Source organism: Zonotrichia albicollis, chromosome 15, assembly GCF_047830755.1.
Source record: "Zonotrichia albicollis isolate bZonAlb1 chromosome 15, bZonAlb1.hap1, whole genome shotgun sequence".
NCBI classification, from domain to species: domain Eukaryota; kingdom Metazoa; phylum Chordata; class Aves; order Passeriformes; family Passerellidae; genus Zonotrichia; species Zonotrichia albicollis.
The window spans coordinates 9,433,699-9,450,016 of NC_133833.1; the positions used below are offsets into that span (position 1 = coordinate 9,433,699).

At 48.9% G+C, this 16,318-nt stretch overlaps 1 protein-coding gene across 4 annotated transcripts in view; it reads right to left on the minus strand.

Moving 5' to 3' along the window:
- JADE2 (jade family PHD finger 2) overlaps positions 1-16,318 on the minus strand; it is a 74,035-nt gene that overhangs the window by 15,636 nt on the left and 42,081 nt on the right. For all 4 annotated transcript variants that reach the window (XM_074552355.1, XM_074552356.1, XM_074552353.1 and 1 more), the window contains 3 exons: positions 10,927-11,138; positions 6,082-6,249; positions 5,455-5,571 (listed from right to left, as the gene is read on the minus strand). In XM_074552355.1, the coding sequence (XP_074408456.1) occupies positions 5,455-5,571; positions 6,082-6,249; positions 10,927-11,138 (497 nt within the window). The remainder of the gene's footprint in view (positions 1-5,454; positions 5,572-6,081; positions 6,250-10,926; positions 11,139-16,318) is intronic.

Below are 16,318 nucleotides of genomic sequence, written 5' to 3' on the forward strand. Positions count from 1 at the left end.
GGACACTCACCAACACACCAGGTGACACGGGCACACCACAAACGCAGGGACAGCACCAGGCTGGCACCCGCCATGGAGTGATGGATGTTCCACCACAGGAATTCCTGATGGAGGAACACCAGTATTGCCCCGGTCACACAGACCCAGGAGCCCAACACCACAAACACAAGCAGAAGAACCCCAGGGCTCAAGAGGTGGCATTTTCCCACCTAACCTTCTTTAATCCACTCTGTAATGGACCCTGCTCAGCTCCCACCTACCACAACCAGAAGCTTCACATGGTTCTTCCAACAAGACATGTCAAAAGCCAAAGAACAGCTTGTGCCAATGGGATGCTCCAGGACCGTCAGTGGATTTGTCCTGATGGAGAAATGCTCACCTGTATTTCACCCTCAAGCTACTCCCACTCTGTTACCACATCTAAAGTCAGCATGCCATTTTTACTGGAAGCATACAGAACATGGCAAGGTTTAGGAGTGAACATGGGATCTAAGAGCAGCCAGTGCTTCTAAATACTTTCCTACTCAGGAAATTACACAGCCTCTGACTTACTCCATTTAAAAAAGAAAGAAAAATGTAACTGGAGCAAAACATCAGAAAACGAGTGCTTTAGAACTTGTACATGGGCTACAGTGTTGTCAAACTTGCATCAGATCGATTTTTTAATGATCTTCTGAACTTAACTCAGGCTTAAATTACTTTGGATCCCACAGGAAACAAATCTCAGCCTGGTGTCCCACAGAGGAACTCCCACCAGCCAGTGCTGTGCCATGTACATGTCAGCACCTTTTCCCCCTCCACTCATTAACTGTTTTTAATGGCTCAGAGTGTCAGGTAATTATTTCAACCATAATCCATAAGAAATCAGTCTATTCCAGCTGCTAATGACCAGTTAAACTGCAATAATGAGACCTTTTAAGTGGGCTATTACTGTAGGCACTACTTTGGGTTAATAGAAGAATTGTTCTTGTGGGGGGATGAAGATGCACTTGTGGCCTGAAGGACCAGGTGGAGGCATGTGAAATTTCCTGAATGTTGATGGCAAACCATTTAGTTTTACTGGGGCTCTGCTGCACCTTAATTCTCAAAAATATATTCTGATAGTAGTTGAGGAAAATAAATTTTACAGCTTTTTATCATCACCCCATCCATCAGCCCTGAATCCTGCTCAGGCACCCGGGGGCGAACTTTTGACGTTGCTGATTTTGGATATTTTCCTTTGACTTTTTTTATGAGTCTGCTGGTGCTCAAGAAGCTGCCAGGACCAAGAAAAGCTTAGGCAAGCATTGTCCAAGTCCTTCACTTCCAGAGCTCTCCAGGCCCTGCTCCAAAGCCTCAGAGAGCAGTGGGAAGAGCTGGATGCAGCTCTGGCTGTACCAGCATGGCTCTGGGCAGCAATGCTGGGCACCAACTTCCACAGGCACCACAAACAAGAGGATTATGAACTCCAATACCATGCTCATCCTGTTTAAAAATGGCCATTTGGTCCTAATTTCAGTTGGAAATTGCTCACAAAAATATCTGGTAACTTGCAAAACTCAACTCCTTCTGCTGTGTTGCTGGGACTCGCTTGGAGCCTGGCACTGTGAGAGACCCAGGGATGCTCCCTGTGCCAGCCCAGGGCACTCACCACCACAGTGGGCAGAAGGTGCCTGCCCTGCCACCCTGCCCTTCCCCTGGGACAAGCCCTGTCACAGCCACACACAGCTGAAGCACCAGCTCTGCTCCCAAGTATTTATTTTTGGCAACGAAGGAGGGACAGAGGGAGCCCAGCCTGACTTGCAGCTTCCAGATTTACTCAGGGCAGTCAGTATATCACATGCTGGCTTTGAAAGCACACACAGTGCTGTCCCTTCCCTTCTGTTTCTGCCATCAGTGCTAAAAACAGCATTAACAACATGCCCATGTCTTCTGCCAGGACAGTGTCCTGCTACCAGGAATGACCATCACTCCACCTTAGGAATAAAGCAAATCCAGTGACTCTCATCCTGGACCTCTCTACTCCAACAGATGGCAAGCAGCACTTGTCAGAAACTGTGCCCAAAATGCAAACAGAAAATAATTAGGCAGTTCAGCTGACAGGGCAACAAAGAAAGATACCTGGTTGGCTACAGCCACCGAGGGACCCTGGATAAACTAACAATAAAAACATATTGATCCATCCCAGAATGGCGCTGGAACGGAGCCACTTGTGGCAGGAGGGAGGGATCTGCCACACAGAATGAACCAGGCTCAAACACTGGAGCAGTCCCTGCTTCATTATTGATTGTGCTTCATTATCTTACAGCACCTTTCATTCAAGCACTTTAGCACACTTTGCTTATCCAGGCAAATCCGTTCCCACACAAAATTCTGAGAGAGAGAGAGAGGGTAAAAACTGCCCCAGAGATTTAACACGGGCTCCTAATTAGTCCTAAAATCATTCTTACTGGGAAGAAACAGAGATGATTTGAGTTGCCAAGGTCACTCAAACAGAAGTTCAGCAGCTTGCAGCGGTGCTCTGCTGCAGTTTGGGGCTGAGGGGAAGGAAGCAGCTCCTCCAACAGACCTGCGAGGGGAGCTCAGGAAGGAAAAATTAATTACCGGTGCTGAACACTGGCCAAGCCATCAGACACAACACTTCTGCATCCTTAAAAATCCACCATGTGATTTTTCATGACCACAGATGGTCTGGAGCCTGGTAGAGCTTCTCAGCTAAAAATGGCAATTTCAGCCTCAGACTCCTCGGAGTATGAGGGGCAGAGGATGAATGGGGCTGGGGCAGCACACCCTGCTCTTATCCCTGGTGCCACGTGCTGCCTTTCCAGCACTACAGGCAGAAGACAGCTTTGGGAACCACCAGTTATCCCAGGGGATGAGCACCAGGGGCACTGCTTGCCTAATGGGAGGGGGTGGCAGTGGGCAGAGAAGCGATGATGAACGGGGGAGTGATGAAGGACATTTCCAAGGGCTTTTTCTCCAAAAAGTGACAGCAAAAAGAAAGCTGGAAGATGATGACTTCTTTGGAGAAGCTTGCCAACAACCAAGAGAGCCCTGGCATTCTGTGCTGCCTCGGTGAGCTCCTCCAGTCACTCTGACAAGCAAGGAGGAGTCCCAAAAAAGCATGGTCAGGACTCAGGCTGCACCAGAGCCTGGCTCCTGGCACTCTCTTTTCCATCTCAGAAATGCAAACAAGAAAATTCCTCCTGCATTCTGAGCTCTCTGGCATCTCCTGATGTCTGACCACAAGAACCACCATGAAGTAATGACTTCCCCTGAGCAGGACTCAGGCAAGGGGTGTCTCCAGAGCTGCATCCCTGCACAGCAGCCAGTTCTTTAGGCTCAGTCACAATCACACTGAGCTGCACTGGGCTCACAGCTCTGTACCAGGGAGCAGGGACTGAGTCACATGCAGCAGCAAGGGCACAGGCATGGACAGTAGCAGGGAGCTCTTTCTCAGGCTTTTCTGAGTTTCTTTCCCTTTTGATGGTCAAATTTGGATGGGGGAAAAACACCTCCACACACAGAGGTCCCCACAAAGACTTGTCCTGTTTGTCTCTGCAAATGTGGCTGAGGTGGGTGTTTTCTCAGGCTGCAGTGCTGCCTCTGAGATGCCCTGCTTGGATGACAGTCTTCTACTCCTCCAGCCTGCCTCCCAGACTTCACCTTCACAAAACCCTCTTGGCCACTTGGAAAAGCCTCTCCTGGAAGAAGCTTCCTTCTTTCCACAGACCTGCCCACCTGCAGCACCTGACTGCTGCTGCCAGGAACAAACACCCACCCAAAAAATGCTTTTGCAGAAAACATCCTCCTTTCAGAGCTGGGTCACAAACCCAAAATGCTGACAAGGGTAGATCCCACCTGTATAAACAGGCACTAGCAAAAATATGCTCCATAAAATATGCTCCACAAAGTATGCTCCATAAACATAAGCTTTCAAAACAGAGCTCTGTACCATGGATGAGTACAGAGTGTATTTATTTACCTAGGGGTGTTAATTTACCCCATAAATCCTTACATAAAGGCACTGCCTGCTTTTTTGTCACTTCTCCCCCTTTTCCTTGAAGCAAAACCATCCTGCACACGGCAGGGTGGCCTTGGCAAATGCCCCAGTGGCAATCTCATGAAAACTTACAAACCATCAGCTGCCAGCACATGAGGCAGCAAGGCTCCTGTTCTGTCTCAGGTGACCTTTAATGCAAATCCATTCAGCTCTCAGGATCTCGCAGCTCCCATGTCACGACGGCACTAAGAGGATGAAGCCTGAGAGACACTGAATTCTTTTTGATGCTGCCAAGCCTGTTTGCTTCCTTCCCTGCCCCTCTGTTCTTTGAAAGCAGTTGCCATTCTGACACAGTATCTCCATCTGGCAGGGTGAATAAGCACCCAGAGCCATCAAAAAAAAAATGAGTCAATGCGACAGATTTAAAGAAGTATTGTGAGATTTCATTTCAAACTATGGGGATTACTTTTAAATAGCTGCCTTTAAGGTATTAAAGCCAAGATGACAGCACAAACACAGCTCAGCACTGTAGGGCTCCTATCCCTGCTGTCCTTCTGCCACCAGCCAGCAGCTCCTGGTCCATGGTCACTGCTGCAAACACTGACTTCCACCTGCAGCTCCTGCTGAGGTACCAGAGCTGATCCCTTGGGGTCAGGACACATGCCTACATTTCTCTCAATTTTTCAAAGCTTAATGGCTGCTCTCTGGGACCACCAAGACATCACACTGGCCAAGCAGGTGGAAGGAGAGGCAATCATGGGGTTCAGCAGGGCTCCCCAAATGCCCTCACACCAAGAGGGCTGCACTATGGATGGGAGCTCCTGCTCTGCTCCCCAAGAACAGAGATCATGGTGTGGGAAGCTATGTCCCACTCTTGCAATAGAAAAGCCTGGAGAATCCTGCTTTCTATCTGAAAACAGAATTTCTGCCTCTCCTGTTGTGGGGAGGGCAGGCAATCAGGAATCTGCAGTGGTTTGTTTAGTTGTGGCACATCAGAAAATGTGGAAATGTAATACATGTAAGTACTTTTTTTGCCCAGCCAGGAGGTCAGTGAGGACTATCCAACCCTGGTGCACCCTGATATCCCCACAACTGAAAGGCTCACCCCCTGAGGTTTGTGAAATACTTGTGTTAGGTATCCCATGAGCATCTCACTTTCCTGGCAGCCTCACAAAGCCCTTCTCCTGGAGGTTTCTGATCTAAATCAAGGTCATTTGCAGTCCCAGTAATTAGTGTCACTACAGCAACACCACTGTGTTATGCAAATAAAGTTAATCTAGGTTTCTAGCACTCAGCGCATTAAATGATTGCAAACAACCTCTGATGATGCCTGACAGGCTCTTGTCATTACGTTTACTCAGAACAGAAATAAGAGTCATTCAGACCTTGTCCTTCAGCATCTCCAGACTCTCCAGTGGCTAACACAGGTACAAGCCCGGAGCTCTGAGCTCCTCCTGTGCCAAGTTACATACCTGGATACATGTCCCAGTGCACTCCTTGCAGAGGCTGCAGGACAAAGCCCATCTGCTTGCTGGGATATGTGAGATCTTCGTAATGGGTTCCATTTTTTCAGGACATCCAATGCTAACCTGGCCACAAGACAGAACACAAGTTGTAACTATCAGCTATGGTCCCAAATCTCCTACAAGGGGGTGTCTGTGGCAGCCTAAATGAGGGATGGATTATATTTCTTATTCTTCAGGGTCAGCTGTAATTTGGGAAAAAAACCCAAATCCCCCCAAAACCAGAAACAAATCTGGATGACAAAGAAGGAAAAATTCATGTTGCTTTTTCCTCTGCATGAATTCCTCATCTGAGGTGTATCTCAGATGGGCACATGAAATTAGCTTCACTCTGCTCAAAGGTATGCCCCTCCCTCTGTGGCCTTGCAGCCCAATTCTCTGCCCTCCTTTAATTAGCAGTTCCTTGGCTGCTAATTAAACACACGATAACTGCCCAGCGTTGTGGCTCTGGCACAGCCAAACTGCATTTGTTATTTACCCATTTGTTATTTACACCGTTAAGGAACCCCCTGGGCCAAGACCTGAGACCTCCCTGAGCCCACCCAGGTGCCAGGAGGAGGCTGGCAAAGCCCTTACTTCAGGTATCCATAAGGCACAGCTAACGTGGACCCATTTCGTCCCGCTGCGGGTGGGCTTCAGCGCTCCGCCCCTCTTGGGGCACAGCAGACACTTGGGCTGGACACCGAGGGCACAGGTCCTGCACAGCCAGCTGCCAATGGGCACCTTCAGGATGCCATAGCACGCCTGTAGGGACAGGAGGGACAGGGTTAATCCAGCACACCAGGATGAACACCCTCCCAAACCTCCTCCCTCCCACCTTTCTCCTGCTGCATCCCAACAAACAGCAGACAGGGAGATGAAGTTCTTCCTTACCACCTTCCCTGTTTTCACATGGATGCTCCTGCTGGATCAGTATGTCCTGGGTGTTAATTAAAAACCAAGTATAAAAATGTGCTGTGCACCACGCCAAGCACAACCTGGCTCCAGGCTGGGGGTGGGCAGAGCCCCCACCACAGACATCTGCCCATGTCCTGCCCGTTTCTGACCCATGAAAAGTAAGAAATGCTGTGCAGAGAAATCTTCTGAGGTCACTGAGGGCTGAAAAGCCACAAGCCCATGATTGAGAAAGTTGACCACACTGGTTAGAGACCCAGTGCAGGCCAAAGGGGAAGCAAAAATAAATAAGGAAAGGCAAAAAGGGGAAGTCAATAGTAATGAATGTAAATGAGATGGGAGGAACCAAAAAGGATAATAAATCTAAAGGATGACACATCTAAAAGGGGCACAGACAAGTCTCCAGCCAAGAGAGTGAGAACTGAAGGACTTGGGCTCCCTGGAGCTCCCTGACCTGCTGTGGGAATGCAGGACACTGAGAAGCCAAAGTGCTTCATAAATATTTCTCTTCTGTGCTTGGGGGGGAAGAGCCAAATGATAAGCTATATCACATAATGATAAATACTTCCCACTTTCACCATGATTTATGACTGCATTAAACAGCTACTGCTAAAACTAGACAGTTTTTAACTGGCAGGTCCTGATAACTCACACTTAAAGGGTTTCAGAGGGCGACACTGCCTTGGGCACTAACACAGGGCTGTGGCCCTATTTAAAGCAAGGAGATGTAATTAATTCTACATCTGGCTGCTCTGACAGCCCTGCAGAAGGCAAGTGGCCAGGGCTGACAAGGACCCCCAGCACTGGTAGCTGTAAATTGAGCCCAGGCATTCATCAGCTCCACTTGTTGAAGTTTACCCCAAAAAGAGCAGAGCAGGATTTTCTCCTGCTGCTGCAGGGCACTGTCACAGCAAGTACCAGTGCTGTGGGTGGGGGCAGGAGCAGAGGGGGCACATGGAGATATGTGAGTTTGGCAAAAGTGCATCATCGGTCTCTACTGGCCCAGAAGACTACAACATGACTTGAGGTTGCCCCAAATCACAAACTGATGGTGGTTTCAAAGTGGAAAAAGTCAATTTGTGAACAGATTATTGGGATAACAAGGAATTAAAAGAGGAAATATTATTGCTGCGAGTCTACATGGTTCAACAAGACAACTCTGTGTTTCACAGTGCCTCCAAATCTGATAGATAAATCATTTCTGGAACACAGTTTTATAAAATGTGATTTATTACCAGGCAGGAATCAGCCTGGTATGTACTAGCAGCAGAATGAACTGGCAGACTCATCTCAAAATCCAGGGGAAAGCAGGAATTATGACCATCTCTAGCAGACTCATGGATCTTGGTTATTTATTTCTAGTGATTTTAGAGTAGCTGAAGGTGCAATCCTGCTCCTGAGAAGCAAAAACAGGTCTCCTGTCCCAGACAAGGAGCAGCTCTAGAAACAAGGTGCATTATCAGCTAAATACACACTCCCAAGTCCAGCAGCAGGCAGAAGGTGCTCCAGAAATATGAAGCCAGAGGAATGCTGAATAGGAGCAGCACAGCTATTTTTATTGCTGCATCTATTTGGGGTGCAACATCACTGAGAACAAGATGTCAAAAAAGCAGGGAGGATGCCAAGCCCTAGACAAGCTTGGTGTGGTCCATGGAACAGAGGGTGGGCTCAGCCATGTGCCACACCAGGGAAAGGGAATTCAGCGATGACAGGCCCATGGCATGGTGGCTGGAAACTGGAGGTGGCTCATTCCCATGCTAAACACAAGTGTGATGTTGTCACTGTGAGAGCAATGAACTGTGATTTAGCAGTGGGGGGCATGGCTCCACCTCGCTGACAATTTTAAAAGGACAACTGCATGTGCTTTCTAAAGGCTTCACTTCATAGGAATTAATAGCAAGCCTCATGGCCTGTGCTATGCAGATGAAGGGAGTACAAAGATATCACCAGGTACCATAACCCACACTGTGTGCCCTGAGCCCCCTCCCAGTGGGATGCAGGAGGACAAGGCATGGCTCTGGTGAAGCCCATGGCGCACCAGCAGCCACAACCCTGCAGGAAAGCATCATTCCCAGCAGGTTTTGGACATGGTGCTGGCAAAGGCATGGAGCAGGTTAGATAACCATGATGGCATCTAACACCCTGCTCTGTGGCTCTGCACTTCATGGCTTAGGGTGTAAATCGGGGCAGAGATTAAATCACAGGCAGCTTATGGGCTGGTATAGGGCTTAGGGCTGGACTTTGCTCCCTGAAAACAACTGAAAATCCCTCTTTTCTTTCACCAGCCTTGAAGCCCAGGCTGCTGTGTCCCCTCCTGCAGCACTGGGGCTGCTGCTTTAAGTGGAGCCCACACGGTGCCCCAGCTCCTCCTGAGTCCCTGCTGTGGCTCATGCAGCTCACAGCCTGACACTGCCACTTGGGCTTGTTAAAAAAGAACCCAAGACAAAAAAATACCTCGAACCCAACCCTGAATCATTCTGGTATTTTGTGGAATCTGATTCACTGATGGAAACCATTCAAAACACCCACCACCCGCAACTATAGATATCTCCAGTGCTCTCCCACCTCCAGGAAGCACTGATGGAAAAGCTGCCCAAAAGATGAGCAAATGGCTCTCTTTAGAACTGAAAAAATCCAAAACCGTTCACACAGAGGGTGAAGCCCAGGTGCTGCTGCTGCCATCCCAGCACCACACAGCTTCCCCTTGAAGCATGACCAGTAAAACCTCCCTGGGTCCACAAGGGACCCAGGAGACCCTCACGTGGCTGCCTTCCGCTTGTCAAGGTTTCCCCAAAAGCAGGAGGCCCACAGACTCCTCTCAGCAAGAGCCTGAAGCATTAGCACTCAATTCTAAAAATAAAATTATTTTCCTCCAGGCAGCAAAATAAAATGAAATCCCACGCTCACACAGTGAGGAAGCTGGGACAGAAACCCTGCGATGTGAGACTGCACTGGTGGAGCTGGAAGGTCCAACCACTCCCCAGACAAAGCAGAGGGGGAGGAGGAGGAAGCTGGGGGTCCTGTGCAAGCCCACCCCTGTGGTGAGCACAGCACTGCAGACCCTCATCCCAGCCAGCCCTCTGCCAAGCCTTGCACACAGTGCTGGTCACCTGAACGTGCTAAAGATCCCACCGGGGCTCCATAAAGGGGGTAAAGAAGAATAAGCGTATTAAAGGACAAGGAGATATAAAATATCCCAGAGACCAGAGAATAACGAGGAAGGGACACCTCATCCTCTGGCTGTGTGTGTCTGTGGGCACTTACAAATGGCTGGGGGTAAGAAAGTTGCCCCAAATCTCAGGCTGCCCTAAATCCCTGGGACTTGGAGCAACCTGAGATAGTGAAGGTGTCTCTGGGTTTTCCTCTTTCTTGATGAAGGCTGGGGTTTCCCACAGCTTCCTCAGCCACCATTTGTGGTGGAAACATCCTTCTCTTTGGGTTGCAAGGTGCTTTTGCCCCTCTCATTCCCTGAGAGTTCATTACTCCTTGACTGAAGCAGTGACAGCCACTGCAGCCCTCACTCCTTCAGGAGACTGTGCCAGTAAAAATTTCAATCTCTTTCATTTTCAGAGGTTTGAGCAAATTCAGATTGCAATGCTGCGAAATATGAAGATAGAGGAGATAAGGTAAAACTTCCTTTAAGTTTCTACTTTCTTACTCCCAGCTGGGGGTAAGAAAAGCAAATTTGCTGTCTGCCAACTATGCAAGACCTCACTGCTGTTCCCACTCCTCTGGAGCTGCATTTGGGATGCACAAGGAAAGTTTACCAAGTGTCTGCAGCAGCCCAGGGGAAGGGATGGGAGGAACCCAGAGGAGGAGGAACCCAGGGCTTCTGCTGGTCACGGTGATCCTGAGATACATTAGAAAGTCTCTTTTCCCAGCCCAGTGGTCGAAGAAGGAGTCAGAGCTCTTCTGTTCTCATTCTTAAGGTTGTTTATTGTATCTTATGTGTAAAATTCTTTCTCCAACCCACTGCAGGTCTGTCTGGCAGGCTGGGTTGAGGCACACTGGCCACCCTTGGGGTGGTGTTATATTTTATACTAAAAACTATGTGTACATTTACCATAACTTCCCAATACCTAACACCTATGTTAGACATGAGTTTCTACTCTAAACCAATCCAAAAGTGCCAACATCACAGCAGCAGACGGAGGCCAGGAAGAAGGAGGAGAAAAGCTGGACAGGCCTAGATTCCTCCATCTTGCCTTCTGAACCCCCACTCTAAGAAATCACAAAAATCTATTTTTCACCCCGTGACCCACTAACTATTATTCTACTTAAACTCTCTTGACTTACAATTCTTCATACAAAGGTTGGTAATTGTTTTTTCCAAGGGCTAAATCAAAGGCACAGGGGTCTTGGGCTCTGTGCCAAGGTCTCTGAGCCCTCCAGGGCAGCCAGAGGAATTTGCTGGGTTCCGACAGGAGGGTACCAGAGTGTGATGAGCAAAGCCACATGCTGCCACCCTGCTCCACCCCAGGTGCATGCAGAACACCATCTCAGTGCCATGCTCCCCCCAGGGCTCACCTGGTGCACGCAGACATTGCACTTGTCACAGAACACCATCTCGTTGCCGTCCTCCCCCTCGGGCGAGCGGCACACGTCGCACACCACGTCCTCGTCGTACTCGATGCCCAGTCCCTCCTCAGTCTCGATGGCCATGTTCATGTTCTCGTAGCACATGGTCTCCAGCTCCTCCAGCACTCGCTCCAGGGTGGGCTCATCCAGCTCAGGCTTTTCTGCAAGGCACAAGGCAGAGTGTGAAGGCAGAGAGTGAAGGCAGAGCCACCAAAGCAGCCCCAGCACAGGCACCCATCACCTTTGGGCAGTGTTTTACCAGGGGCTGAGCATTTCAGATGGAAACTCAAGAGCAAATCCACAGCCAGGGTGAAAAGGCTGCTCCTACCTCAGGATGCAGTTTGTGTTTCATAGACAGTAACAAAATATTGCTGCTGGCTGAGAGGAGGGAAACCCATTCAGCTGAAGCAATGCGGATAATTGGGGCTGACAGTTTAAATGTTCAAGGAGACAAGTTTTGCAAAGATGCTTTTTGCAGAGAGGGCTCAGACAAGCTTTGGCAACACAAAGTCAGTGCTTTAATTGTTAAGACTGAAAACTGACCATTTTCAGAGCAATTAAACGGAAATGTAAAACTGAAGCCAATGGCAGAAACTGAGCATAAATGAGGGGTGTTATTTGTGTTTGGGTTTAGTGAAATCAAGGGGTCAGACCCAGGTGGGTCTTTTATTTCCCCCAACACCAGGATCTTTAATGGAGAGAGGTGGCAGAGATGCTTTACCAGAGCTTTCTCCACAGAGACAACCAGGAGTGTGAGGTCAATAACCAGCAGAGGTTTTTTAGAGCAGCAGCCTCTGGGAGAGAGACACCCAGCTGCCTTTAGATAGGACATGCTGCTGCCCTGTCTAAACCAGCCAAAATGGTGCCACACAGAAGGCTTGCCCCAGAAGTGCTGCCTCCCACCTGCACACAAAGATCCTGGGGCCACAAATGCAACGTGAGGTCACTCCAGGCAAGGAAGAAAATCTGTCAGGAGCAGGGGTGAGGTTCTCCCTGAAGGGTTAGAGGCAGAGTTAAGCCCCCATCACACCCTGTGTCCCAATGAGCTCCATGTCATCAGAGGAGAAGGGACAGGGACAACAGAAGTACCAGCAGGGTGCAATACAAAACAATTAGACTTTGTAGTTCATTAGTGTGAAATATCCACAACTGGTCAGACAGTGAAGAAGCCTGACCCAAACTGCTGTCCACCCTCCTTGCTCCAAAGCAATGGAAGAAGATACTTCATTTATAAGCAGAGAAGGAGAAAAAAGGCTTGAGGAAGAATCCATAAGGACCAGTTACTAATTAAGTTTTCAGTGAAAAAACTGGCATCCTGGTCATCTCTCAAGCCACAGTGTGATGTTCCTGTTCTGGGCTGAACTCTGGGCTGCTCCAAGGCCCCAATGGATGGGGTTGCAGGGGAACCAGCACCTCAGGCTGGATGGGGCTGTCAGAGGCTGCATCTTTCCCCCCGTAGCCACTGATCAGCCGAAAAAACTCTGTCAAGGGGGAAAGCACCACGTAGGCGAGCTCGGCAAGCACACACACCATTGTCTGCCTTTTTAAGCTCTTCCCCAATGCTTCCCTGGCACGGTTTCCCTTGGCTTGACAAGTCCCTGCAAACATCCAGCCTGGCATTTTACACGTCTATGTGGAGTCTGAGATACCATCTAAGACAGACAACACTGCTCCCTATCTCAGCCCTTGCAGGAGCTGGGGCTGCTGTGCTGCAGCGTGCCAAGGAACCTGCTGATACCTGCTGGATTCCGCAGCAGCCCCACCATGGGTGTGGGATCTGAGCCCCAGGCTGGCACAGGCTGCCTGGGGCTCTGCAGCTCAGCAACGTGGAGCATCCTGCACTAGCACAGCGAGTTCTGAGCACCAGGGCTGGGATGGAGCCTCCATCCTGCTCTTGGCACCGCTCCGGTTGGATGCCATGGAAACATGGAAGGGTTGAGCTTGGAAGGGACCTTAAAGATCTTCCTGTTCCAGCCTCCCCTCCATGGGCAGGGACAAATTCCACTAGACCACGCTGCTCCAAGCCCTGTCCAAGCCAGCCACAGCTTCTCTGGGTAACCTGTGCTAGAGCCTCTCAATGCTCACAGGGAAAAAATTATTTCCAATATCTAATCTAAATAGATCCTCTTTTAACTCAAAGCCATTCCCCCTTGTCCTATCATTGCCTGCATGTTACAGAGAAAGTCAGGGCATTATTTCTGCCTTAATGGAGTCCCTTTACAAACACACCACCCGAGGTGCATTTGCTCAATGTGACTTTATGTGAGTATTAAACCAGTCCAGCAAGAATATCCTCCTCTTGGTCAGGGTTTCAACTCCTCATCTGTGAGTATGAGCCTGGGCACCAGAGTGCCAGTCTGGAGCTACTCTATTCCTCCCAACATTTCAGGCTCTGCTCTTCTGCAAAGCAAAATGATCATCAAGGTGCTCCCAGTGCTTTTCCCCACACACTCTCCAGAGCTGCCCTGTGCTCATGGGAGAGGGCAGGCAGAGAGCTGGCAGCTGCAGGCAGCATGAGGAAGGAAAGGGAGGGGGTTTTCCACAGGAATCACGAACTCAGCCTTGCCCAGGGTCAGGATCATGCTGGCATTGCCACCATTCCACTTCACCTCCAGTGGAAAGAAGCAGCGCCCATCCCACCTCCTGAATTTTCCATCAGCACCTGCCTAACCCTGGGGAGAAAGTTCATGCTGATCCCAAATTCCTGTGCCAGAGGAAGGGCAGAGGCAGAGCAGTGCCTTGGTGGGGTTCCAGCATGCAGCTATTTCAGCCCTAGATGGGAATATGGATCTCACACACACACACAGGCACTCTCCCACTCCATTTAGGTGTAATTACATCAGGAATGTGTTTGCCAAGCCTCATCCCAAACACCTCGGAGCTCATTGAATTGACAATTGCACTTGATGGGGATGAAGCGATTAATCGTTTGTGAAACACTAAACAATGGGGCCTGGGGGTGAAGTGCTTTTTCCATTTGTGCTCCATTTATCTCCTTCTGTATCACATGAAGTTTGTACTACTGAACTCCATTCATAAAATTGTCATCTTTCTGGCTGCAAAAGCCCTCTCTTTATTTGATCGTGGCCAGCTAAACAGCAAACAAAAATATCCTCCACCAAAATACTCCCTGTGTGTACATGCACAAGTGACACTATTATTGACCCCACAGAAGGAAAGCAAAGACACTGACAACTGATCTTGGCTACAATTAACAAATCCAGTGATGTCCACATTTGGGACCATTCCCAGGTCAGCAGACTCTACCTGCTGACCAAGAGAACGGTATTTTCACCTGGTTAAGGTGTGCCAAGGTCTTAGGCAAGAAAACAAAGTTATTCTGAGCCCCTACAGATGACAGCAGTGATAGTCATAAACTTCACAGTTTGTCTGGAGGGACACAGGCAGAGGTGAGGCTTCAATCCCGTGCCAATATAATCCCTGGCTATTTAGCTCAAAACACTGACACAGGGGGAGACTGTGCCATCAGCCCTTCCAGGAGGCCACCCACACCCTTTCCCCATTAACACTGAGCTCATTAACCATGGTGGGCTTTGATGTGGCCACCCAGCCTCCCCGGAACAGCCCAGTATTGCCCCACAGTGGGAAGGCTGTAATCCAGGGAATGTGCCTCCCACGGCATCTCAGAGGAGAAATCTGTCCCCTGCTTGCACAGGGCAGGATGCTGCAGGGCAGCACCTTCCCAGCTAAGGGAAGCACCAGAAAATGGGATTTCTTCAGAAATGGAGGAGAAATGACAGATAATGATGCACTACAGGAGGTCTCCAGATCTGATTCATGAAAAGAAAACATGAAAGAACTTTGCTCCAAGCAATAAAGTCATCGCTGTGTGTCTGTGTCAGGGTTTGCAGTGATCCCTGCAGCTCCTCAGCATCCCCATCACCCCAGGAGCTCCCAACTGCACAGCTCAGCCCTTAAAACTGCCCACACAGCACCTGAAACACGGAATTTTAACCCTGTGTCCCAAAGGAACTGGGGTTACTGGGCTGGCCCTGCAGCCACAGAGCCACACTGGGGAGAAGCACCAGGCAATTCCTCCACACAACGCTGCCCTCCCTACAATTATTCCTGTAATATTGTAATTTATGTGGCATGAAGGAGCAATATTCTTCTGCTAAATGAATTCTCAGCTACTCCTTGTCATGGTGTGAGCCAACTCAAGGGGAGGAAAAAAATAGCTGGAGAGCCACCTTTCACAAAATAAAGACTATTTCTGACTGAACTGTGCTCCACTAATATCAATTTACTGAAACAATAAATCCTTTCCCCCTGTGGAGAACACCTGGAGATGGAAACAGCTCATGAACAAACAGCTATCAGGAGTGCAGGCTGTGCCATTCGCTGATTCACAGACTATGAACCTGGGAGTCTGCTTTTCAGGAAAGATATATTAAAAATATATATACACACACATATATATTTATATATTATATAAGTATATGTTATTAATATATAATACATAATATTTTAATCTATTAATATATAATAAAATATATTTCTATATATTAAAAAGAAGTAAAATTAATGCTTTTAAAAATTATAATTAAAAAGCGAAAGCAATTGTGAGATGATGTAGGATTGTCTCTGACTATCTTTGCAAACCTGACGTGAAAGAATGACAGGTCCCTGATGGGATGGGGTGTTCACACATGGTACAGGGACCACACACTGCAGGAATCTCCTTCCAGCTCCCTGGCCCTCCAGCTCACCCCAGGCAAGCCACTTCAAACCTGTCTGCTTTGTCACCTGTGGGGACACCAGCCACCTGTGTGCTCTTGTGGGGACACCAGCCCCCCTGGGCATCCTGCAGGTACATCAGAGGATGGCAGCCACCACCTGAACACCACAGCAGAGCACTGGGACTCCCAGAGCCACCTCCAGCCCACCACCTGCAGCCACACAGCCCTTGGACCACGCAGCAGTTGCACATCAATCTTTTATCGGTGTTATTTATAAACAGACCCCGTGTGTAAAGCGTGACCAACACACAAACAGTGAACTGAGCATCCACAGCGAAACCTCCAGACATTTTGTTACAAACACAGCCTGCTAATGCACTTAAAAGATTTACAGGAACCAATTATCACCCTTTCTGCCACCCACCGACATCAATTATTGCTCAAATTTAAGATGATGACAAAATGTTTCAGAAGGCACTTTGGAAGCTGCAGCGACGCTGGGCTCTGACAGGGCTGTCCTGGAGCACTCCTGATGAAAGCCTCCTCATCCCATCAGCAGCAGAGCTGGAGTGCTGCTGGAAACTGCTGCAATTACTGCCAGGAATTCATGGAAACAGCACAACAGCAACTTGATGTAAAAA